At 40.3% G+C, this 27,363-nt stretch overlaps 1 protein-coding gene across 1 annotated transcript in view; it reads left to right on the top strand.

Moving 5' to 3' along the window:
* LOC128656938 (cytochrome P450 2K6-like) overlaps nt 1–27,363 on the top strand; it is a 400,794-nt gene that overhangs the window by 292,938 nt on the left and 80,493 nt on the right. The window contains exon 9 of the mRNA XM_053711116.1: nt 23,726–23,867. Coding sequence (XP_053567091.1) covers nt 23,726–23,867 — 142 coding nt within the window. The remainder of the gene's footprint in view (nt 1–23,725; nt 23,868–27,363) is intronic.

Genomic DNA, 27,363 nt, shown 5'->3' with positions numbered 1-27,363 from the left:
GTAACAGTAGTGTAGATATTAAAAAAACAACACTTTTTTGACTATGTTAAATAATAGCAGTCAGTTTCCTTCACACGTGTGCGATTCAGTGCCTGCCTGCCAGGGCACAGTGTCACCCCAGTGCCACCACTCATATCTGGTGTAACAGTAGTGAAGATTTAAGAAAAAAAAAACTTTTTTGACTGTGTTAAATAATAGCAGTCAGTTTCCTTCACACGTGTGCGTTTCAGTGCCTGCCTGCCAGGGCACAGTGTCACCCCAGTGCCACCACTCATATCTGGTGTAACAGTAGTGTAGATTTTAAAAAAACAACACTTTTTTGACTGTGCTAAATAATAGCAGTCAGTTTCCTTCACACGTGTGCGTTTCAGTGCCTGCCTGCCAGGGCACAGTGTCACCCCAGTGCCACCACTCATATCTGGTGTAACAGTAGTGTAGATTTAAAAAAACAACACTTTTTTACTGTGTTAAATAATAGCAGTCAGTTTCCTTCACACGTGTGCATTTCAGTGCCTGCCTGAAAGGGCACAGTTTCCCCCCAGTGCAACTCATATCTGGTGTAACAGTAGTGTAGATTTAAAAAAACAACTCTTTTTGACTGTGTTAAATAATAGCAGTCAGTTTCCTTCACACGTGTGCGTTTTAGTGCCTGCCTGCCAGGGCACAGTGTCACCCCAGTGCCACCACTCATATCTGGTGTAACATTAGTGTAGATTTAAAAAAAAAAAACACTTTTTTGACTGTGTTAAATAAAAGCAGTCAGTTTCCTTCACACGTGTGCGTTTCAGTGCCTGCCTGCCAGGGCACAGTGTCACCCCAGTGTCACCACTCATATCTTGTGTAACAGTAGTGTAGATTTAAAAAAAAAAAAAAAAACTTTTTTGACTGTGTTAAATAATAGCAGTCAGTTTCCTTCACACGTGTGTGTTTCGGTGCCTGCCTACCAGGGCACAGTGTTACCCCGGTGCCACCACTCATATCTTGCGTAACAGTAGTGTAGATTTAAAAAAAACAACAGTTTTTTGACTTTGTTAAATAATAGTAGTCAGTTTCCTTCACACATGTGCATTTCAGTGCCTGCATGCCAGGGCACAGTGTCACTCCAGTGCCACCATTCATATCTGGTGTAACAGTAGTGTAGATTTTAAAAAAAAACCACTTTTTTGACAGTGTTAAATAATAGCAGTCAGTTTCCTTCACACGTGTGCGTTTCAGTGCCTGCCAGGGCACAGTGTCACCCCAGTGCAACTCATATCTGGTGTAACAGTAGTGTAGATTTAAAAAAAAAAAAAACTTTTTTTGACTGTGTTAAATAATAGCAGTCAGTTTCCTTCACACGTGTGCGTTTCAGTGCCTGCCTGACAGGGCACAGTGTCACCCCAGTGCCACCACTCATATCTGGTGTAACAGTAGTGTAGATTTAAAAAAAAAAAAAACTTTTTTGACTGTGTTAAATAATAGCAGTCAGTTTCATTCACACGTGTGCTTTTCAGTGTCTGCATGCCAGGGCACAGTGTCACCCCAGTGCCACCACTCATATCTGGTGTAACAGTAGTGTAGATTTAAGAAAAAAAAAAAACTTTTTTGACTGTGTTAAATAATAGCAGTCAGTTTCCTTCACACGTGTGTTTTTCAGTGCCTGCCAGGTCACAGTGTCACCCCAGTGCAACTCATATCTGGTGTAACATTAGTGTAGATTTTTAAAAAAAAAACACTTTTTTGACTGTGTTAAATAAAAGCAGTCAGTTTCCTTCACACGTGTGCGTTTCAGTGCCTGCCTGCCAGGGCACAGTGTCACCCCAGTGTCACCACTCATATCTTGTGTAACAGTAGTGTAGATTGAAAAAAAACAACACTTTTTTGACTGTGTTAAATAATAGCAGTCAGTTTCCTTCACACGTGTGCGTTTCAGTACCTGCCTGCCAGGGCACAGTGTCACCCCAGTGCCACCACTCATATCTGGTGTAACAGTAGTGTAGATTTAAAAAAAAAAAAATACTTTTTTGACTGTGTTAAATAATAGCAGTCAGTTTCCTTCACACGTGTGCGTTTCAGTGCCTGCCTGACAGGGCACAGTGTCACCCCAGTGTAACTCAAATCTGGTGTAACAGTAGTGTAGATTTAAAAAAAAAAAAAAAAAAAACTTTTTTTGACTGTGTTAAATAATAGCAGTCAGTTTCCTTCACACGTGTGCGTTTCAGTGCCTGCCTGCCAGGGCACAGTGTCACCCCAGTGCCACCACTCATATCTGGTGTAACAGTAGTGTAGATTTAAAAAAAAAAAAAAAACCTTTTTGACTGTGTTAAATAATAGCAGTCAGTTTCCTTCACACATGTGCGTTTCAGTGCCTGCCTGCCAGGGCATAGTGTCACCCCAGTGTAACTCATATCTGGTGTAACAGTAGTGTAGATATTAAAAAAACAACACTTTTTTGACTATGTTAAATAATAGCAGTCAGTTTCCTTCACACGTGTGCGATTCAGTGCCTGCCTGCCAGGGCACAGTGTCATCCCAGTGCCACCACTCATATCTGGTGTAACAGTAGTGTAGATTTAAAAAAAAAACACATTTTTGACTGTGTTAAATAATAGCAGTTAGTTTCCTTCACACGTGTGCGTTTCAGTGCCTGCCTGCCAGGGCACAGTGTCACCCCAGTGCCACCACTCATATCTGGTGTAACAGTAGTGTAGATTTAAAAAAACAACCCTTTTTTGACAGTGTTAAATAATAGCAGTCAGTTTCCTTCACACGTGTGCGTTTCAGTGCCTGCCTGCCAGGGCACAGTGTCACCCCAGTGCAACTCATATCTGGTGTAACAGTAGTGTAGATTTAAAAAAAAAACACACTTTTTTGACTGTGTTAAATAATAGCAGTCAGTTTCCTTCACACGTGTGCGTTTCAGTGCCTGCCTGCCAGGGCACAGTGTCACCCCAGTGCCACCACTCATATCTGGTGTAACAGTAGTGTAGATTTAAAAAAACAACCCTTTTTTGACAGTGTTAAATAATAGCAGTCAGTTTCCTTCACACGTGTGCGTTTCAGTGCCTGCCTGCCAGGGCACAGTGTCACCCCAGTGCAACTCATATCTGGTGTAACAGTAGTGTAGATTTAAAAAAAAACACACTTTTTTGACTGTGTTAAATAATAGCAGTCAGTTTCCTTCACACGTGTGCGTTTCAGTGCCTGCCTGCCAGGGCACAGTGTCACCCCAGTGCCACCACTCATATCTGGTGTAACAGTAGTGTAGATTTAAAAAAACAACACTTTTTTACTGTGTTAAATAATAGCAGTCAGTTTCCTTCACACATGTGCATTTCAGTGCCTGCCTGACAGGGCACAGTTTCCCCCCAGTGCAACTCATATCTGGTGTAACAGTAGTGCAGATTTAAAAAAACAACCCTTTTTGACTATGTTAAATAATAGCAGTCAGTTTCCTTCACACGCGTGCGTTTTAGTGCCTGCCTGCCAGGGCACAGTGTCACCCCAGTGCCACCACTCATATCTGGTGTAACATTAGTGTAGATTTTTAAAAAAAAAACACTTTTTTGACTGTGTTAAATAAAAGCAGTCAGTTTCCTTCACACGTGTGCGTTTCAGTGCCTGCCTGCCAGGGCACAGTGTCACCCCAGTGTCACCACTCATATCTTGTGTAACAGTAGTGTAGATTTAAAAAAAACAACACCTTTTTGACTGTGTTAAATAATAGCAGTCAGTTTCCTTCACACGTGTGCGTTTCAGTGCCTGCCTGCCAGGGCACAGTGTCACCCCAGTGCCACCACTCATATCTGGTGTAACATTAGTGTAGATTTTAAAAAAAAAAAACTTTTTTGACTGTGTTAAATAATAGCAGTCAGTTTCCTTCACACGTGTGCGTTTCAGTGCCTGCCTACCAGGGCACAGTGTTACCCCGGTGCCACCACTCATATCTTGTGTAACAGTAGTGTAGATTTAAAAAAAACAACACCTTTTTGACTGTGTTAAATAATAGCAGTCAGTTTCCTTCACACATGTGCATTTCAGTTTCTGCCTGCCAGGGCACAGTGTCACCCCAGTGCCACCACTCATATCTGGTGTAACAGTAGTGTAGATTTAAAAAAAAACAACACTTTTTTGACTGTGTTAAATAATAGCAGTCAGTTTCCTTCACACGTATGCATTTCAGTGCCTGCCTGACAGGGCACAGTGTCACCCCAGTGCCACCACTCATATCTGGTGTAACAGTAGTGTAGATTTAAAAAAAAACAACACTTTTTTGACTGTGTTAAATAATAGTAGTCAGTTTCCTTCACACGTGTGCGTTTCAGTGCTTGCCTGCCAGGGCACAGTGTCACCCCAGTGCCACCACTCATATCTGGTGTAACATTAGTGTAGATTTTAAAAAAAAAAAACTTTTTTGACTGTGTTAAATAATAGCAGTCAGTTTCCTTCACACGTGTGCGTTTCAGTGCCTGCCTACCAGGGCACAGTGTTACCCCGGTGCCACCACTCATATCTTGTGTAACAGTAGTGTAGATTTAAAAAAAACAACACCTTTTTGACTGTGTTAAATAATAGCAGTCAGTTTCCTTCACACATGTGCATTTCAGTTTCTGCCTGCCAGGGCACAGTGTCACCCCAGTGCCACCACTCATATCTGGTGTAACAGTAGTGTAGATTTAAAAAAAAACAACACTTTTTTGACTGTGTTAAATAATAGCAGTCAGTTTCCTTCACACGTGTGCGTTTCAGTGCCTGCCTGCCAGGGCACAGTGTCACCCCAGTGCCACCACTCATATCTGGTGTAACAGTAGTGTAGATTTAAAAAAAAAAAAAAAAACCTTTTTGACTGTGTTAAATAATAGCAGTCAGTTTCCTTCACACATGTGCGTTTCAGTGCCTGCCTGCCAGGGCATAGTGTCACCCCAGTGTAACTCATATCTGGTGTAACAGTAGTGTAGATATTAAAAAAACAACACTTTTTTGACTATGTTAAATAATAGCAGTCAGTTTCCTTCACACGTGTGCGATTCAGTGCCTGCCTGCCAGGGCACAGTGTCATCCCAGTGCCACCACTCATATCTGGTGTAACAGTAGTGTAGATTTAAAAAAAAAACACATTTTTGACTGTGTTAAATAATAGCAGTTAGTTTCCTTCACACGTGTGCGTTTCAGTGCCTGCCTGCCAGGGCACAGTGTCACCCCAGTGCCACCACTCATATCTGGTGTAACAGTAGTGTAGATTTAAAAAAACAACCCTTTTTTGACAGTGTTAAATAATAGCAGTCAGTTTCCTTCACACGTGTGCGTTTCAGTGCCTGCCTGCCAGGGCACAGTGTCACCCCAGTGCAACTCATATCTGGTGTAACAGTAGTGTAGATTTAAAAAAAAAAACACACTTTTTTGACTGTGTTAAATAATAGCAGTCAGTTTCCTTCACACGTGTGCGTTTCAGTGCCTGCCTGCCAGGGCACAGTGTCACCCCAGTGCCACCACTCATATCTGGTGTAACAGTAGTGTAGATTTAAAAAAACAACCCTTTTTTGACAGTGTTAAATAATAGCAGTCAGTTTCCTTCACACGTGTGCGTTTCAGTGCCTGCCTGCCAGGGCACAGTGTCACCCCAGTGCAACTCATATCTGGTGTAACAGTAGTGTAGATTTAAAAAAAAACACACTTTTTTGACTGTGTTAAATAATAGCAGTCAGTTTCCTTCACACGTGTGCGTTTCAGTGCCTGCCTGCCAGGGCACAGTGTCACCCCAGTGCCACCACTCATATCTGGTGTAACAGTAGTGTAGATTTAAAAAAACAACACTTTTTTACTGTGTTAAATAATAGCAGTCAGTTTCCTTCACACATGTGCATTTCAGTGCCTGCCTGACAGGGCACAGTTTCCCCCCAGTGCAACTCATATCTGGTGTAACAGTAGTGCAGATTTAAAAAAACAACCCTTTTTGACTATGTTAAATAATAGCAGTCAGTTTCCTTCACACACGTGCGTTTTAGTGCCTGCCTGCCAGGGCACAGTGTCACCCCAGTGCCACCACTCATATCTGGTGTAACATTAGTGTAGATTTTTAAAAAAAAAACACTTTTTTGACTGTGTTAAATAAAAGCAGTCAGTTTCCTTCACACGTGTGCGTTTCAGTGCCTGCCTGCCAGGGCACAGTGTCACCCCAGTGTCACCACTCATATCTTGTGTAACAGTAGTGTAGATTTAAAAAAAACAACACCTTTTTGACTGTGTTAAATAATAGCAGTCAGTTTCCTTCACACGTGTGCGTTTCAGTGCCTGCCTGCCAGGGCACAGTGTCACCCCAGTGCCACCACTCATATCTGGTGTAACATTAGTGTAGATTTTAAAAAAAACACACTTTTTTGACTGTGTTAAATAAAAGCAGTCAGTTTCCTTCACACGTGTGCGTTTCAGTGCCTGCCTGCCAGGGCACAGTGTCACCCCAGTGTCACCACTCATATCTTGTGTAACAGTAGTGTAGATTTAAAAAAAACAACACCTTTTTGACTGTGTTAAATAATAGCAGTCAGTTTCCTTCACACATGTGCATTTCAGTTTCTGCCTGCCAGGGCACAGGGTCACCCCAGTGCCACCACTCATATCTGGTGTAACAGTAGTGTAGATTTAAAAAAAAACAACACTTTTTTGACTGTGTTAAATAATAGCAGTCAGTTTCCTTCACACGTGTGCATTTCAGTGCCTGCCTGACAGGGCACAGTGTCACCCCAGTGCCACCACTCATATCTGGTGTAACAGTAGTGTAGATTTAAAAAAAAACAACACTTTTTTGACTGTGTTAAATAATAGTAGTCAGTTTCCTTCACACGTGTGCGTTTCAGTGCTTGCCTGCCAGGGCACAGTGTCACCCCAGTGCCACCACTCATATCTGGTGTAACATTAGTGTAGATTTTAAAAAAAAAAAACTTTTTTGACTGTGTTAAATAATAGCAGTCAGTTTCCTTCACACGTGTGCGTTTCAGTGCCTGCCTACCAGGGCACAGTGTTACCCCGGTGCCACCACTCATATCTTGTGTAACAGTAGTGTAGATTTAAAAAAAACAACACCTTTTTGACTGTGTTAAATAATAGCAGTCAGTTTCCTTCACACATGTGCATTTCAGTTTCTGCCTGCCAGGGCACAGTGTCACCCCAGTGCCACCACTCATATCTGGTGTAACAGTAGTGTAGATTTAAAAAAAAACAACACTTTTTTGACTGTGTTAAATAATAGCAGTCAGTTTCCTTCACACGTATGCATTTCAGTGCCTGCCTGACAGGGCACAGTGTCACCCCAGTGCCACCACTCATATCTGGTGTAACAGTAGTGTAGATTTAAAAAAAAACAACACTTTTTTGACTGTGTTAAATAATAGTAGTCAGTTTCCTTCACACGTGTGCGTTTCAGTGCCTGCATGCCAGGGCACAGTATCACTCCAGTGCCACCATTCATATCTGGTGTAACAGTAGTGTAGATTTAAAAACAAACAAACACTTTTTTGACTGTGTTAAATAATAGCAGTCAGTTTCCTTCACACGTGTGCGTTTCAGTGCCTGCCTGACAGGGCACAGTGTCACATGACTAAGAGCCTAATGCTGGCTTGAAACGTTGTATATCAATGGGACCCATGACAAAAGAATAAAGGTCTTTTAAAGAAATTGGTGGCTGGAGTTTTTTGAAATTTTTGGACTTTGGTGAGACTTGGCAAGTCTGTTACTCCGTGCCCCACTGGAAGAGGTAAATTGGTGTGCTGTTTTCCATTTTGTGATTTCACAGGGCACAGTGTCACTCCAGTGCCACCACTCATATCTGGTGTAACAGTAGTGTAGATTTTAAAAAAAAAAAAACACTTTTTTGACTGTGTTAAATAATAGCAGTCAGTTTCCTTCACACGTGTGCGTTTCAGTGCATGCCTACAAGGGCAAAGTGTCACCCCAGTGCCACCACTCATATCTGGTGTAACAGTAGTGTAGATTTAAAAAACAACAACACTTTTTTGACTGTGTTAAATAATAGCAGTCAGTTTCCTTCACAAGTGTGCGTTTCAGCCCAGTGCCACCACTCATATCTGGTGTAACAGTAGTGTAGATTTAAAAAAAAAAAACACTTTTTTGACTGTGTTAAATAATAGCAGTCAGTTTCATTCACACGTGTGCTTTTCAGTGCCTGCATGCCAGGGCACAGTGTCACCCCAGTGCCACCACTCATATCTGGTGTAACAGTAGTGTAGATTTAAAAAAATAAAAACCTTTTTTGACTGTGTTAAATAATAGCAGTCAGTTTCCTTCACACGTGTGCGTTTCAGTGCATGCCTGCAAGGGCAAAGTGTCACCCCAGTGCCACCACTCATATCTGGTGTAACAGTAGTGTAGATTTAAAAAAAACAACACTTTTTTGACTGTGTTAAATAATAGCAGTCAGTTTCCTTCACACGTGTGCGTTTCAGTGCCTGCCTGCCAGGGCACAGTTTTACCCCAGTGTCACCACTCATATCTGGTGTAACAGTAGTGTAGATTTAAAAAAAAAAACACTTTTTTGACTGTGTTAAATTATAGCAGTCAGTTTCCTTCACACGTGTGCATTTCAGTGCCTGCCAGGTCACAGTGTCACCCCAGTGCAACTCATATCTGGTTTAACAGTAGTGTACATTTAAAAAAAAAAAACTTTTTTGACTGTGTTAAATAATAGCAGTCAGTTTCCTTCACACGTGTGCGTTTCAGTGCCTGCCAGGGCACAGTGCCACACCAGTGCAACTCATATCTGGTGTAACAGTAGTGTACATTTAAAAAATAAAATAAAATTTTGACTGTAATAAATTGAATAGCAGTTAGTTTTCTGCAAGCGTGTGTGTCAGGCCTACAGCGTCTACTCTGCCAACTTCTGCCAGTGCACAGTGCCACTGATATCTGTTGTCACAGTAGCTTGCACGCATACTACCACTAATCGAAAAAAAAATGACAGGTAGAGGCAGGCCACCCCGCAGGGGCCATCATGTTCTAGGTGCTGTGATTCCCTTTGGCCCTAGAATAATGCCCAGTGTTCAGAGGCCGCGTACCCCTAACTCGAACATTTCTGAGAATATAGTTGACTGGATAACACAGGACACCCAATCTTCTTCAGCTTCCGCTCGGAACCTTGACGCACCATGCTCCTCCAGCTTAGCTTCGGGCACCTCTCAAGTTACCACTCGCCCGCCTGCCGCCACCACTAACACTAGCACCACAGCCGCTTCACTTGATCTGTCAGAGGAGTTATTTACACATCAGTTGGAAGAAATGAGTGATAGTGATGTGCAACCATTATTGCCAGAGGATGTAGATAACAGGGATATGTCTCAGTCAGGCAGCATTACACACATGGACGTACGGTGTGATGATGATGATCTTGTACCCGCTGCTGCTTCCTTTGCTGAGTTGTCAGATACAAGTGAAGCGGTTGATAATGACGATGCGTCCGTGGATGTCACGTGGGTGCCCGCTAGAAGAGAAGAAGAAGAGGTTCAGATGGGAAGACAGAGAGGAGGAGGAGACGAGTTGGAAGGAGGGGGAGGTCGTCGCAAGGAGCTAGTGGCACAGTCAGACAGCAGGCATCAGCACCCGGGGTCAGCCAGACAGCACGCCAATCAACTCATGCTGTTGCCACCACCAGAATGCTGCCATTGCAGAGTTCAGCAGTGTGGCATTTTTTTTGTGTGTCTGCCTCTGACAACAGCGATGCCATTTGCAACCTGTGCCAAAAGAAACTGAGTCGTGGGAAGTCCAACACCCACCTAGGTACAACTGCTTTGCGAAGGCACATGATCGCACATCACAAACGCCTATGGGATCAACACATGAGTAGAAGCAGCACACAAACTCAAAGCCGCCATCCTCCTCCTGGTCCAGCATCTTCAGCCATGTCAACCACTGCTGTCCTCCTTGCCCCCTCTCAACCATCCGCCACTCTGTGTCTCGCCTTGAGCAGTTCCTGCTCATCTGCCCACAGTCAGGTGTCTGTCAAGGACATGTTTGAGCATAAGAAGCCAATGTCACAAAGTCACCCCCTTGCCCGGCATCTGACAGCTGGCTTGACTGAACTCTTAGCCCGCCAGCTTTTACCATACAAGCTGGTGGAGTCTGAGGCATTCAAAAAAATTGTAGCTATTGGGACACCGCAGTGAAAGGTACCCGGCCGAAATTTCTTTGCACAAAAGGCAATCCCCAACCTGTACTCAATTGTGCAAAAGGAAGTAATGGCATATCTGGCACACAGTGTTGGGGCAAGGGTCCCTCTGACCACTGATACCTGGTATGCAAAGCATGGTCAGGGCAGGTATATCACCTACACTGCGCATTGGGTAAACCTGCTGAAGGCTGCCAAGCATGGAATGTGTGGCTCTGCAGAGGAGTTGGTAACACCGCCACAACTTGCAGGCAGGCCTGCTGCCACCTCCTCTACTCCTCCTACTCCATCCTCTTCCATAACCTCCTCGGCTGAGTCCTCTTCTGCTGCTGTGTCTTGCTCCACATCAACGGCACCCCCCCAGCTCCCCAGGTACTATTCCACATCCCGGATATGGCAGTGTCACGCCGTCTTGGGGTTGACTTGCCTGAAAGCAGAGAGTCACACCGCACCAGCACTCCTGTCCGCCCTGAACGCACAGGTGGATCAGTGGCTGACTCCGCACCAACTGGAGATCGGCAAAGTGGTTAGTGACAATGGTAGCAATTTGGTGGCGGCATTGAATTTGGGCAAGTTGACACATGTGCCGTGCATGGCACATGTGTGTAATCTGATCGTACAATGCTTTGTGCATAAATTCCCAGGATTACAGGACATCCTGAAGCAGGCCAGGAAGGTGTGTGGCCATTTCAGGCATTCCTACACGGCCATGGTGCACTTTTCAGATATCCAGCGGTGAAACAACATGCCAGTGAGGTGCTTGATTTGCGACAGCCCGACACGTTGGAATTCAATACTACTAATGTTCGACCGCCTGCTCCAACAAGAAAAAGCCGTTAATGAGTATTTGTATGACCGGGGTGCTAGGACAGCCTCTGCGGATCTGGGAATTTTTTTGCCATATTACTGGATGCTCATGCGCAATGCCTGTAGGCTCATGCATCCTTTTGAGGAGGTGACAAACCTAGTCAGTTGCCCCGAAGGCACCATCAGCGACATCATACCATTTGTTTTCTTCCTGGAGTGTGCCCTGAGAAGAGTGCTGGATCAGGCCGTAGATGAGGGTGAAGAGGAAGAGTTGTGGTCACCATCACCACCAGAAACAGCCTTATCAGCATCGCTTGCTGGACCTGCGGCAACGCTGAAAGAGGATTGTGAGGAAGTGGAGTCAGAGGAGGAATGTGGCTTTGAGGAGGAGGAGGAGGAAGACCAACCAGGCATACCAGGGTGCTCGTTGTCAAATATCTGGTACCCGTGGTGTTGTACGTGGCTGGGGGAAGAAGATACCTTCAGTGAGATCACTGAGGACGAGGAACGGGACATGAGTAGCTCGGCATCCAACCGTGTGCAAATGGGGTCTTTCATGCTGTCGTGCCTGTTGAGGGACCCTCGTATAAAAAGGCTGAAGGAGAATGACCTGTACTGGGTGTCCACGCTACTAGACCCCTGGTATAAGCAGAAAGTGCCTGAAATGTTACCGAATTACCACAAGTCGGAAAGGATGCATCAGTCCCAAAATAAATTAAAAAGTATGCTTTACACAGCATATAAAGGTGATGTCACAGCACAACGGGAATCTAACAGGGGAAGAGGTGAAAGTAATCCTCCTCCTCCCACAACCACGCCGGCAAGGACAGGATGCTTTACAGACGTGTTGTTGATGGAGGACATGCATCGCCACAGCCCTACGTGGTCCACCCTCTTTTTGGTTATACAGGAGGTCTTGACGGTTCAATTTACTTACTTTGTTTAAGGTTTTTTTGACTAGGTTATGAGAATAACCTCTTTCAATGAAACGTTTACACATTTTTTCAGCATGATAATTAAATTTAGTATTAGAAGAACAATTTCTTTTTAATCTCAAGAGTTGGCCATATGGAATGCCTTTTTTCAAGGGCTCTGGATGCCCACTTGAGGCTTCCAACAGATTGTTTGTTGCCGTGTCTTTACGATAATTTTCAGTTGAGATACGGCTTCCTTCTTTTTTAATACAAATGTCTAAAAAGGGTAATTCCTTATTGCTATAGGAATAAGTTAAAAAAATGTTACGATCATTTTTATTTAACTCAGACACGAAATCATGTAGGCAGGCCAGGGGGCCATCCCAAAGGATAAAGATGTCATCCACAAATCTAATCCATAGGGACACATGGGAGTCAAACGTCTCACTATATTGATCAAAGACATCCAACTCCCATGCTCCCAAATGGAGACACGCATAAGTTGGCGCACATACTGCACCCATAGCTGTTCCCCTGACCTGCCTATATACTGAGCCATCAAACTGAAAAACATTGTTTTCAAGAATGAAATGAAGAAGTTTTATGACAAAGGCTGTATGCATGTCACTGTTTAAACCCCTACTTTCTAGAAAAAGTCTACAGGCACTAATTCCTTTCTCATGTGGTATAGATGAATAAAGACTTTCTATGTCTAAAGAGACTAGGATAGTGTCAGGGGAAACAGTTAGGTCGTCTAATTTCCTCAGGAGGTCTGGAGTGTCTTTTACATACGAGGGAAGAGATAAAAGGAAGGGTCTCAGGAAGAAGTCAACATATTGTCCATTGTGTTCACTGATGCCGCCAATCCCAGACACAATGGGTCGCCCTGGGGGATGTGTCATATTTTTATGAATTTTAGGGATAATGTAAAATGTTGGCATAACTGGACACACCGGATTCATAAATTTGAACTCGTCTGGAGAGATCAGACCTTCCATTTTGGCCTCTTGTAAAATTCTACTTAATTTTAATTTCATTTGGTTAATAGGATTTCTAGGGAGTTTCTCATATTGCAGTTTGTCTGATAACTGTCTTTTGACTTCGTTTAGGTAAAAAGACTCAGTTTCGCAATAAAGGCTGTAATTAGGAGGAGATGGACAGTCCTGACGAGGCCCCTGTTTCGCTCAGCATTGTGGGGCGAAACGCGCGTCGACTTTCTTGATAACAGCTATCACTGCACCTGTGAATGAAGCAGCTGGCCAAAGCCTGCCCGGGAATTTCAAAAAACAAACTGAAGAAGCAAGCCTGGATCTTGCGGTAATCAAGTGGTTCCTATAAACCGCCTGGATACGGTTTACATACAGAAGCAAAACGTACACCGGCAAGTCTGTGTCCCCAGTGAGCAGGGAGACGCGGTTGTGAGAGGTGAGACAAGGATGTCAGAGGCTCATGTCCCGGTCCGTTCGTCAATTATACTGTGACTTTGTTTTCCCGGATGTTTGCTGCAATACGTTAACACAGGTCTGCTGTATTGTTTCTGCTTTTCACCATTGAAAGATGTTCTATCTGCTATCAAGCAATAATAATGCCAAGTTCTAGTTAACAATAGAGGACGCTTTCACCTCGGTTAACCCTAATTAACGAACATATGTTTGCAAAAAGGTTTATCTCAGCTGGATTACAAAGTGATACAAATTGTTACTAAAGTATAACATCAGATTTCCTCCATCAAAGGACTTATATGGTCTTTATAAAGGACTTTGTTCTGTCACTATCATAGAATAATTGACAAAAGATTTGTTGTTGTATTTTATTAGTTAGTTACCTGCAGATCACATGTTCTAAACCAGTCTGTTTGCAGCATCTAGTTCTTAAAATATTTGTGATAATATATCATTTTGCTTGGTATGCTTTATTAAAAATCCACTGCAGTGGTGCATTTTAGAGATGATAAGCATTTTAAGCTGTTTATTTTTTTGTGTTGGCAGCTTCTTGCAATAAACTAGTTGCATGTGTTTGAATCTGTGCATGTGTAGTTCATTTTTTGGATTCTGTGTTACCCTGCAGCCGTACATTTCTAAGGAATTGGATTAAATGGGTTACATTTTGAGTGCTGAATTCCCCTACTTTAATTAATGGTATCTCATATAGCTCTACCATTTCTCTTTATCTATATAATACTGGATTAAATATATATATATATATATATATATGTTGTTGGTTGGTGTGTGCACTCTCACCATCTATGTACAACTGCCAGGGTGCTATTTATATAATGTATAATTTCAAAGATCAAATAAGCACTCGCTGGACTTCAGTCATCAGTGACAACACGCTTTATTCTGTGACGTTTCGGGACAACACACAGTCCCTTCCTCTGACAAAAAACAAAAAAAAATGGCAGCCTAATAAAGGCTAGTGAAACCCTCCCCCAATTATTGAACCAATGAAACAGCTGAAGGTGTGAGGACAGAAGAAACCAGACTTCTGATAGGTCTGTGATATTGTTAAAACCTGCCTGATAGGCTAAGGGCAAAAGTGTTTATAGTGATGAAATGGTGTGACAATGTGAAACAAAATAAACATATAGATAAACTCCACATTCTGGGTCCACCCAATGTCAATAGGTAGTGCATAGAACAGAAGTACCAACACGGAACATAACCTTATATAAAGAAAGCCTCATTGGCCAATCAGATCCGTGTATATATACTCCATAATCAGGTCACCAATCAAAAAGAGTCAACCTGGAACTGGTTGTTAGTCCAGCCCCCATTGTATGGCTATAACCTATAGCGCTTTATTGTCAGTGTCATAAACCAACATCATCGGCCCCCATCACAAAATGAAAATAAATTAAAATAACATGTCCAAGTCATGAACAATATATGATTATCAAGTCTATCAGATTGTGGCATTTTAGCGTGATCAAATCTAATACTTCTATATATAAACAAAACTGAAACCTAATCTAACAGTGGCAACCCCTGTCAATAGAAAACACTGTAGTGACACACCCCCATCGGGACCAATCATGGTGTGTGTGGAGAGAACACGCCCCAAGTATCAGATAGGCAGGATGTCATAGCCGAACAGCCAATGAGATTATCACTAAACCGGCCCGTAGGCACGTCCAATCAAACAGCAATGTGGAGCCACATACCACTAATCCACCAATCGAGTGTCCCCCTCCTTGCACAAAGAGCCAAACGTAAGCTGTTGTATACAGCTCGGGCTATAAGTATCAGAACCCATCAACATAAAACTCACCCTGTCACAACTATACCACAATAACATTCAGAGATAAAAGAACATAAATACAAATGTAAACCAATCAAAACACAGCATCATCCGATGACTGGTTCAGTACAACACCATGATGCCACCATCAAACCTTATCACCGCAAGTGACAGTATCCAAATAGCAACATCAATCCACATCTATGTGTGCACACAAACACCATCCCTCAGAGGCTTGCTCATGCCGAAGATCATGCACAAATATCTACTAAAATCAACCGCAAAAAAAAACTATATAATAATAAGTACATAGTTATAAAATACGGCGCTACTCAGAAACAAATAATCTGTCACCTGCATAGAGCCACACATAAGCCACCTAACAAGTGAATAGATCGCTTCAGCAAGAACAGCCTATCAAAAATTTAAAACCTAAAACATAACCAAAAACAGAGACAGCTAATGACACCCTAATTCTAAACACTCAAAATAAATAAAAGTGTTGAAATCTAAACTATCTCTAGCTTACTAGGAGGCTAAATATAGCATAAGAAGCTACTCTGATACGAGAGGGAAACATTTTTCTCAAGTCCCACAAAGAAATCTTAGTAATATCTAGACCTATAACCAGACCTCTCACGTCTCGATCTATAATCTAGAAAGTAAAGCTCCAAACAAAGGGTGGACCCCCAATGATGGATAGGGAACCCCCAAACAAAGAAAAGGAAAAGTTCACTCGAACATGTTAATCACCAAACCTGTTCAACTCCTAATGGCAGGTAATAAAACATTACACCCAAATTGACAGTGGACCCAAAAATGTGAAGAATCTAAAATTAACTTAAAAACAACAATGTATAAATTGTCATGTAGTCTATGGGAACAAGAAAGACTATGTAAGGGAAAACAATTATAGATAAAGTAAAAAAATGATGCATCTGATTGACAAAAAATGTATATCAAAAACAGCTGGAATATCAGGAATAAATACAAAATATAAAAAAATACTTCAAGGGAAAAAAGTAAAAAAATCAAAAATCAAAGAAATAAAAAAAATACTTCAAGGAAAAAGTCAAAAAGTTACCAAAAATTATCGAAAATTGTCAAAAGCTGTCAAAAATTGCCAAAAAATTTAGTACCAAAAACTAGTACTAAAAGACCATAGGGCATCTCTCAGCAACTAAATCATGGACTCTCATTGTAAGATAACTCAGCTGGATAAGCTCATAAATCATTTCAGATGAATTCTCTCATAAATTAAATTAAATTAGAGATAGCATTGCCAACCAGTGTGGACATTAAGGCCTCTTGGTTGTGTGGTTCCAAGTTCATAGATCCATCTTGCCTCTTTCTTCAAAAGGATAGTGGCTCTGTCACCTCCTCTAATTAATTTCGGAACATGGTCAATAATCCTAAATCTCATATCAGTGACAGAATGTCCAGACTCCATAAAGTGGCGTGCCACCGGTTGATCTGATTTTCCATTGTTGATAGCAGATCTAATGCTGTATCTGTGATTGGCCATCCTCGTTCTGGCATCGTCTGTGGTCTTACCAGTGTAGAACTTGCCACACGGACAGTTCAATAGATATATAATATGCGTGGTTGTGCAGGTCAGGGCATATTTGATTCTGTATCTCTTCCTCCGCTCAGGATGCTGAAATTGTGTACCAGTAATCATTGCGTTGCAAGTTACACATCCGAGACATCTGTAACATCCCGTTTTTCTCCCAAGCCAAGTTTTCTGTATGTTATCGGTCAGGTCAGTCCTCATCAGTAGATCTCGTAGGCTGCGACCCCTTCTATAACCAATCCGTGGTGCGTACCATTTCTTAAAAGGCAACGTGTGATCAGCCTCTAATAGTTTCCACTCATCTTTCAAGGTTTTCACAATCAGGTTTTTATCAGGTGTATATGTGGTCTCAAATGTCATCTGTTGTGTCTGCATCTGTTCTGGTGTTCCACTAGATTCATGGGTATTGGCTTATGTCAACATCTCATTAAGAACTTTGCGATTGTATCCTCTATCTTTAAAGCGCTGTGTCATTTCTTCCAGTTGGATTGAGCATTTCTCTTCATCTGTGTTATTCTGGATGACACGTTGATATTGAGCTTTAGGAATGTTCCTAATCAAATTAGGCTGATGACAACTATGAGCATGTAGGATGGAATTTCGATCAGTATCTTTTTTGTACAGCGTGGTTCCCAATACCGTGTCAGACTTGTAGACTCTCACATCAAGATAGTCCACCTTATCAAAACTGATAGTGGAACTGAATCTGATGGTGCTGTTCATTTCGTTAAGTGTATTGATCCACAACTCGAGTGAATCTAAACTGTCTTGCCAAATCAGGAACAGATCGTCGATATAGCGACAATAATAATAAATCTCTTGTTTAAAACACTTTCATGGAGTTTACCTCATACTCAGCCATAAAGAGGTTGGCTAGCGATGGGGCCACATTTGACCCCATCGCCGTGCCCGAAATTTGTAAATAATAGATCTTATCAAATCGGAAGTAGTTTTCAGAAAGACAAATGTCCAAAAGCTCAATGAGAACCTCCTCTGGAGGACCAATGTATGGAGTACGTCTGAGACAATTGGCCACTGCTGCTATGCCTGAGGACTGTGGAATAACTGTATATAAACTTGAAACTTCAAGTGTGGCCAGAATATCTGATGATTTTATCTCAGTGAGCTGTAATATGTGGGCCATAAAGTCTGAAGAGTCTCGTATGTACGATTTCTGTTGTTTCACCCAAGGTTGCAGAAAGGAGTCCACAAATTCTGCCAGTGGCTGAAGTAGAGAGCCCCTTGCGGACACAATGGGCCTACCAGGCGGATTCTGTGTGTCCTTATGTATTTTGGGCAGTGTGTATAATACAGGGACCACTGGGAAGTCAGATCAACCGGTGGCACGCCACTTTATGGAGTCTGGACATTCTGTCACTGATATGAGATTTAGGATTATTGACCATGTTCCGAAATTAAGAAGAGGAGGTGACAGAGCCACTATGCTTTTGAAGAAAGAGGCAAGATGGATCTATGAACTTGGAACCACACAACCAAGAGGCCTTAATGTCCACACTGGTTGGCAATGCTATCTCTAATTTAATTTAATTTATGAGAGAATCCATCTGAAATGATTTATGAGCTTATCCAGCTGAGTTATCTTACAATGAGAGTCCATGATTTAGTTGCTGAGAGATGCTCTATGGTCTTTTAGTACTCGTTTTTGGTACAAATTTTTTGGCAATTTTTGACCGCTTTTGACAATTTTCGATAATTTTTGGTAACTTTTTGACTTTTTCCTTGAAGTATTTTTTTTATTTCTTTGATTTTTGATTTTTTTACTTTTTTCCCTTGAAGTATTTTTTGATATTTTGTATTTATTCCTGACATTCCAGCTGTTTTTGATATACATTTTTTTGTCAATCAGATGCATCATTTTTTTACTTTATCTATAATTGTTTTCCCTTACATAGTCTTTCTTGTTCCCATAGACTACATGACAATTTATACATTGTTGTTTTTAAGTTAATTTTAGATTCGTCACATTTTTGGGTCCACTGTCAATTTGGGTGTAATGTTTTATTATTTGCCATTAGGAGTTGGACAGGTTTGATGATTAACATGTTCGAGTGAACTTTTCCTTTTCTTGTTTGGGGGTTCCCTATCCATCATTGGGGGTCCACCCTTTGTTTGGAGCTTTACTTTCTAGATTATAGATCGAGACGTGAGAGGTCTGGTTATAGGTCTAGATATTACTAAGATTTCTTTGTGGGACTTGAGAAAAATTTTTCGTATCAGAGTAGCTTCTTATGCTATATTTAGCCTCCTAGTAAGCTAGAGATAGTTTAGATTTCAACACTTGTATTTATTTTGAGTGTTTATAATTAGGGTGTCGTTAGCTGTCTCTGTTTTTGGTTATGTTTTAGGTTTTGAATTTTTGATAGGCTGTTCTTGCTGAAGCGATCTATTCACTTGTTAGGTGGCTTATGTGTGGCTCTATGCAGGCGACAGATTATTTGTTTCTGAGTAGCGCCATATTTTATAACTATGTACTTATTATTATATAGTTTTTTGGGGTTGATTTTAGTAGATATTTGTGCATGATCTTCGGCATGAGCAAGGCTCTGAGGGATGGTGTTTGTGTGCACACATAGATGTGGATTGATGTTGCTATTTGGATACTGTCACTTGCGGTGATAAGGTTTGATGGTGGCATCATGGTGTTGTACTGAACCAGTCATCGGATGATGCTGTGTTTTGATTGGTGGATTAGTGGTATGTGGCTCCACATTGCCGTTTGATTGGACGTGCCTATGGGCCGGTTTAGTGATAATCTCATTGGCTGGTCGGCTGTGACATCCTGCCTATCTGATACTTGGGGCGTTTCTCTCCACACACACCATGATTGGTCCCGATGGGGGTGTGTCACTACAGTGTTTTCTATTGCCAGGGGTTGCCGCTGTTAGATTAGGTTTCAGTTTTGTTTATATATAGAAGTATTAGATTTGATCACGCTAAAATGTCACGATCTTATAGACTTGATAATCATGTATTGTTCATGACTTGGACATGTTATTTTAATTTATTTTCATTTTGCGATGAGGGCCGATGATGTTGGTTTATGACACTGACAATAAAGCGCTATAGGTTATAGCCATACAATGGGGGCTGGACTAAAAACCGGTTCCAGGTTGGCTCTTTTTGATTGGTGACCTGATTATGGAGTATGTATACACGGATCTGATTGGCCAATGAGGCTTTCTTTATATAAGGTTATGTTCCGTGTTGGTACTTCTGTTATATGCACTACCTATTGACATTGGGTGGACCCAGAATGTGGAGTTTATTTTATCTATATGTTTATTTTGTTTATTTTGTTTCACATTGTCACACCATTTTATCACTATAAACACTTTTGCCCTTAGCCTATCAGGCGGGTTTTAACAATATCACAGACCTATCAGATGTCTGGTTTCTTCTGTCCTCACAACTTCAGCTGTTTCATTGGTTCAATAATTGGGGGAGGGTTTCACTAGCCTTTATTAGGCTGCCATTTTTTTTTCTTGTTTGTCAGAGGAAGGGACTGTGTGTTGTCCCGAAACGTCACAGAATAAAGCGTGTTGTCACTGATGACTGAAAGTCCAGCGAGTGCTTATTTGATCTTTGAAATTATATATATATATATATATATATATATATATATATATATATATATATCTACAAATACATATATACATATTTACACACATATAAACATATCTATCTATCAGTCTGTCTGTCTCTCTATCATCTATCTATCTATCTATCTATCTATCTATCTATCTATCTATCTATCTATCTATCTATCTATATACATGTGTGTATATATATATATATTTATATATATATATATATATATATATATATATATATATATATATACAGGGCTTTTTTGTGGGGATACTCACCGGTACTGAGTACCCCCCTCTGCCAACTCAGAGGTAATATTTGTAATCATTATGATGTAAATAGCCTATTTTTTTCTTAATTACCTGAGACCTCATATCTTTGAGCCCTTATAACTATACACATTAAGTGTCGTGTTATTTCCAAATGGAATCGTTTTTGCTTAGGGGCGATATTAATCTTTTGTTTATTTACTTTACTCCGTACCTATGAGACAGTAGGTGTGCGCTGAGGGGGCATGCATACACTCTGCTGAAAACCAATGAGAAAGTGGGTATGTTCGGAGGGGGCGTTTATGTGTTCCAATAAGAAAGTAGATGCCCTATATATATATTTTTTTATTAGATAGTTTTATTATGAGGGTAACTGTACTATTAAATGTATTTTTGATGTGTTTTATGACACTTTTTTGTTTCACGAAACAGTTAACCAGAGCTCTGAGGACTTGTAATACGAGTGAAAAATCCAACACGTTCAAACACCCACAAAAAAAACTTTTTCGTTCACGCAGAACTTTTATCGCTCCACTTGTAAACTGACCCTAAATATATCTACTGTATAGCATGATGGTATCTCCAGTACAAGACCCCTTACTTAAAAAAAGGCATTGCCTGCTGTCATGTGTCTGTCCATCTGCTGTTGTATTGTATAGCAAACACTTCACAGCACGGGCCTTATTTCACTCTGGACCTATTTCAGGGCTCTGACAGTTTTAAAGAATCCCTTATTGTACCCATAACTATATAAATAAATCATAAAATCACCTATTTAAAAGAAGCAGGTCCCTACATTCAAGTAAAAAAAAACTTAATGAACTTATCGCTTTTATGCGATCATCATAGTAATAACAACCATCACATACAAGCGACCTTGAATTCTATTTTTAGAAAAGATAAATCTAAGCACTAGTTATATAGGCCTAGATTACGAGTGAAGTGTAATATTGCTCTTTCTCAAGCACGATATTGGTGCTCCACTCAGTAATAGCAGTGCACGTAAATGTGTGCTGGTATTACAAGTCAGTCACAAAGCAAATGCGACCTTGCGTTCACGTTGCCTGGGAGCCAATCGCTTATGAGAGCGCACTTCCATAGGCTCCAATGGGAGCCTCGTTCTCATGCCAGCAGACACAGCAATCCACCTAGTGCAGCGCAGAGGACATATCGCACAGCATTCGGCAGCAAAATAAAATTATCTATTTATATGAATATATACATATATATTTATGTGTTTATATGTGTATATACACATATTAACATAAATATATATGCATATAAGCATATACATATGTATTTACAGTAAAAACACAGCCCCCCATTCACCTCTATGTAAAGGCACTTTAAGTACAGTAAAAATACCACTATGGTTTCCCACAGTAAAAATACCAACATATAAGCAGCCCCTTGTGATGTTATGTGATTGAGAGTGTGCGCTAAGGGCTCCATGTACTAAGCCGTCAATTCATCCGTCATTGTAGACGCGGATAAACTCGCCGTTACTCGCCGCGGGCAAAATGGTGTCCGCTGTCGCTATGTACTAATATTCCCCCAATAAATAGACAAGTCTAGCCCGCCGCGAGCAGTTGCGGATTGTTGATAAATTTGACGCCTCGCTCGCCGCGACTAAGCTGATGTACTTAACTTTCAGTTGAATTGTCTGGCCAATTATTAACACGTGACATGCAAGGTGTCACGAACATCATAGTAGTCACGGGAATCGAATTTTGCTCCTATAAAAGTTCAACTTATCTAAACAACTTTATTATTGTTCAAAATTTTTTGAAGAGTGATAACAGAGCGTTATTTTTGTAATATTTATTTACAATTTGGATATGGCTTCATCTGGATCTGATAATATATAAATATTAATATAAAAATAATTATAAAGATTGACAACTATACAATACAAATTTAAAATATAGATTACTCTTTAATTACAGTCGACAAATTGGGCGCAATTTATGTACATGGAAATGAGAGACAAATTAGACGCCAGTTATGCTGTAAGTACAATGCTGATATTACTGCCTTTTATATATGTCTAGACTGGCGTCTAGATTGACTTTCCTATTGTTTTGTACCTTGCCCGCCACCTAAAAGGTGGCGAGGCAAAAATAACGAGGTGGGAGCGGAAATTGTAGCGAGCGGACAAATAGATTTTTTAGTACATTCGTTTTTGGCGAGTTGGTGGTCAAATGTGTCTAATTACAGTGAAAAATGGAGCGGTAGCAATTTTAAAGATGCGAGTTTTAACATAATTGACGGCTTTGTACATATCAGTTTGCGAATTTTGACGCGAGATTTGTTGCGGGTAGCTCGCTGACTGCTTAGTACATGGAGCCCTAAGTGTGCAAGTAGTAAAGTTTTTTTATGTAGTTCAGTGGTATACTTGAAATACTAGTGCAATAAACTCACTAATATAACTTTCTGCACTATCAATTAAAAGTATAAGGCGTGCTAAAAAGATTTGGTTAAAGGGGCAGTTTACTCCATAATTGTTATTGTTTAAAAAAATAGATAATCCTTTTTTTATCCATTCCCCAGTTTTGAATAACCAACACAGTTATATTAATATACTTATTACCTCTGTAATCTAAGCCTCTGCAGACTGCCCTCTTAACTCAGTTCTTTTGACTGACTTGCATTTTAGGCAATCGGTGCTGACTCATAAATAACTACACGGGAGTGAGCACAATGTTATCTATATGACATACATGAATAAGCACTGTCTAACTGAGAAACACTGTCACTATGCACTGAGACAACAGGTGGCCTTCAAGGGCTTAGAAATTATCATATGAATCTAAGTGTAACTTTCAACAAAGAATACCAAGAGAAGAAAGCAAATTTGTTGATAAAAGTAAATTGTAAAGTTGTTTAAAATTACATGCCCTATCTGAATCATGACAGTTTAATTTTGACTAGACTGTCCCTTTAAATATTTAATAATCCATTTATAATACCAGATGGTGTGTTATTCTTTGCACAAGGTTGCACTAAAGACAATGCTCCCTGCACTATCGGTTCAATCATACTTGTAATCTAAGTCTTATGGGATTTAAATAAAGAGCAGATAGTTTTGTTTAACTGAAATATATTTTAAATATGTGTTGCATATTTGTTTCATTTTCATTTTTTTATATATAAAATTTAGGAAGAGAAGCTTCATGCAAAATATTTCAGCAATGAAAATCTATTGCAACTTGTGAGTGATTTATTTTTTGCTGGAATGGAGACAACATCCACAACTCTGCGCTGGGGTTTTCTGATTATGATGAAATACTCAGAAATACAAAGTAAGAAAATATTTTATGTTACCTTTATGTTTTCTTTTTTTTTTTACATATTTAATAAATCCAGATTAGAGCAAAACAATAATTTATTATGATATAAAGTTATTAGGCTACATTTACTAATCGCCTGACGGACAAGGACGGACATCTTGCCCCTGTCTGTCCAGCATCTCAGCTGCCAGGGAGCAATACGCTGCCTGCATTTATCATTGCACAAGCTGCTGAGAAGCCTGGGGGATTGACAAATGTCACTTTAGAGTTGGCATAGCAGGTTAAAGGGACATTAAAGTCAAAAATAATCTTTCATGATTCAGATACAGCACACAATTTTAAACATCTTTCCAATTCACTTCTATAATCTAGATACAATGTAACTATTAGTTATATTGTAGCTAGCTTAGGGTTTATTTTATAGGTAAGTATTTAGTTTTAAATAGGAATTATTTAGTTAATGATAGTTATTTTATTTAGATTTATTTTAATTATATTTAAGTTAAGGGGTGTTAGGGTTAGACTTAGGTTTAGGGGTTAATATGTTTATTATAGTGGCGGCGACATTGGGGGCGCAGATTATGGTTTAATAAATGTTGGTAGGTTGTGGTGACATTGGGGGCGGCAGATTAGGGGTTAATAAATATAATGTATGTGGCGGTGGCGATATTGGGGGCAGCAGATTAGGGGTTAATAAGTATAATGTAGGTGGCGGCGATGTCCGGAGCGGCAGATTAGGGATTAATATTTATAATTCAGGTGTTGGCGATGTTGGGGGCGGCAGATTAGGGGTTAATAAGTGTAAGATTAGGGGTGTTTAGACTCAGGGTTCATGTTAGGGTGTTAGGTGTAGACATACATTTTATTTCCCCATAGGAATCAATGGGGCTGCATTACTGAGCTAAACACTGCTTTTTTGCAGGTGTTAGGTTTTTTTTCAGCCGGCTCTCCCCACTGATTCCTATGGGAAAATCGTGCACGAGCACGTTACACCAGCTCACCACTGACTTAAGCAGCGCTGTTATTGAGGTGAGATGTGGAGCAAAATTTTACTCTACGCTCACTTTTTTGCAGTTAACACCGGGTTTGTAAAAACCCCTAATACCAGCGCTGTCTGTAAGTGAGTGGTGAGCATGAACTTCTCGTTAGTACCGCATCCCTGTTAACACAAAACTCGTAATCTAGCCGACTAAAATTACAAAAAATAACAAACGAAATTATCCAAAACAATAAAAATTATTCCTATTCTAATACCCTGTTTTAAAAAAAAATCCAACCCAAAATAAAACCCTAATCTATAATTAACTACCAAGGGCCCTTAAAAAGGTCTTTTGTAGGGCATTGCTCTAAAGTTAACAGCCCTTTTGCTAAAAAAGAAAATCAAACACCCACTAACAGTATACAAACCTCAACCCCACAAAATAAAAATAAAGTTAAACCTAATCTACCCATTGCCCTGAAAAGGGCATTTGTATGGGCATTGCCCTTAAAAGGGCATTCAACTCTTTTACGAATACCCAAACCCTAATCTTAATATAAAAACCCACCCCAAAAAGAAATAAAAAACACTACACAAAATAACAAAAAATTATTCAAAATAAAAAAATTATTGCTATTCCTAACACAGTTAAAAAAAAAAACACCCCCCCCAAAAAAACGAATCTACAATAAACTACCAATAGCCCTGAAAATTGCTTTTTGTAGGGCATTGCCCTAAGTTAAACAGCTTTTTTTTCAGAAAAATAAAAACAAACACCCCTTAACATTATAAACCCCCACCCACCCCAAACACACAAAATAAAAGAAATCTAACTAAAAAAACCTAATCTACCCATTACCCTGAAAAGGGCATTTGCATTGGCATTGCCCTTAAAAGGGCAATTTAGCACTTTTGCTGCCCTTAAAGGGCATTCAGCTCTTTTAAGAGTGCCCAAACCCTAATCTAAAATAAAAACCTACCCAAAAACCCTTAAAAAAAACTAACACTAACCCCCGACGATCCACTTACAGTTTTTGAAGTCCCGCTTGAATGATCTTCATCCAGGCGGCAAAGTCCTCATCCAGGCGGCGAGAAGTCTTCATCCAGGCGGCCTCTTCTATCTTCATCCAGGCGGCAAAGTCCTCATCCAGGTGGTGAGAAGTCTTCATCCAGGCGACCTCTTCTATCTTCATCCAGGCGGCATCCTGTATCTTCATCCTGGCGGCACGGAGCGGGTCCATCCTGAAGACATCCTGTGTGGAGCATCCTCTTCATACGGTCGCCGCCGTACACTGAATCTTCAATGCAAGGGAGCTGTTTCAAAATGACGTCCCTTGCATTCCTATTGGCTGAAAATTTTGAATCAGCCAATAGGAATTATAGCTGCTAAAATCCCATTGGCTGTTTAAATCAGCCAATAGGATTTAAGCAGCTCTTATTCTATACTTTAATATAGTATTTGCGATGCAGGAGGGCCTCGGTTTAGGGGTTAATAGGTAGTTTATGGGTGTTTAGTGTACTTTGTAACACTTTAGTTAAGAGTTTTATGTAACAGTTTTGTTGCGTGAAACTCAAAACTACTGCTCTCAGATGGCGATAGTGAACTTGTCATTATATGGTGTATCGCAAACTTTTTAGCCTCACCGCAAAACTCGTAATGGCTGCGCTATGGAAATGCCATGAAAAAAACGTAATTTGTATGAGTGCGGGACTGAGGTTGCATTACAGGCTAAAAGGTTTGCGGTACAGCTATACCAACAAGACTTGTAATTGCTGCGTTGCTGTTTTAACGCTGAAATGACCATTATTTTAGAGTTAAAAGACGAATGCACAAACTTGTAATCTACCTGTTTCTGAGGAAAGCTCCTACTGAGCATGTGCAAGATGCACAGAATATATTTATATGCATTTTGTGAATGATGGAGGGAGGGAAAATAGAACTAATTTTAAAAATTGTCAGAAATCTACTACTCATTTGAAAAGCAAACTAAATGCCTTTGCATTATATATTTATTAGGCGCTTACTGATAATGCTATTCTTCTATGTTAAGTGGTCATTTAAGAAGCAGCGGTCTGATGAGCGAGCCTATAGCTAAATGTGCTCCAAAGCTGAATTCACAGATTAAATGTAGCCCATAGTGTAAGGTGGAAGTGTCCATAAATCCATATTGTAACCGCGAGTTTCTTCTGTACTGAAACCAATTATGGACAGTTAATAAGTCACTGAAATATGCAATTAATGAGTAAAATATAGCAGAATTATGTCTGAAGTCTGCGCTTCCACTTCTAACTGGAATTGGAACCCTCATTCATTTAGAGTTTATTTAAAAAGAAGAAAGATAAATCATGAAAGGCAATTGCAAATATATTTTATCAATTTTGCATAGTTCTCATGGTATCCTTTGCTAAAGAGTAATATTAGGTGAGCTCTAGAGCATACACGTGTCTAGCCATCTTGCAGCAGTGCTGCCATAAACTGCTAAAGACACATACACATGTGAACAAAGCAATTTGATTAAATAAGTAAAT

This window comes from Bombina bombina, chromosome 4, assembly GCF_027579735.1.
Source record: "Bombina bombina isolate aBomBom1 chromosome 4, aBomBom1.pri, whole genome shotgun sequence".
Lineage (NCBI taxonomy): Eukaryota > Metazoa > Chordata > Amphibia > Anura > Bombinatoridae > Bombina > Bombina bombina.
Note: the sequence above shows the minus strand (reverse complement) of the source record. Positions and strands in the feature narration are given on the sequence as shown.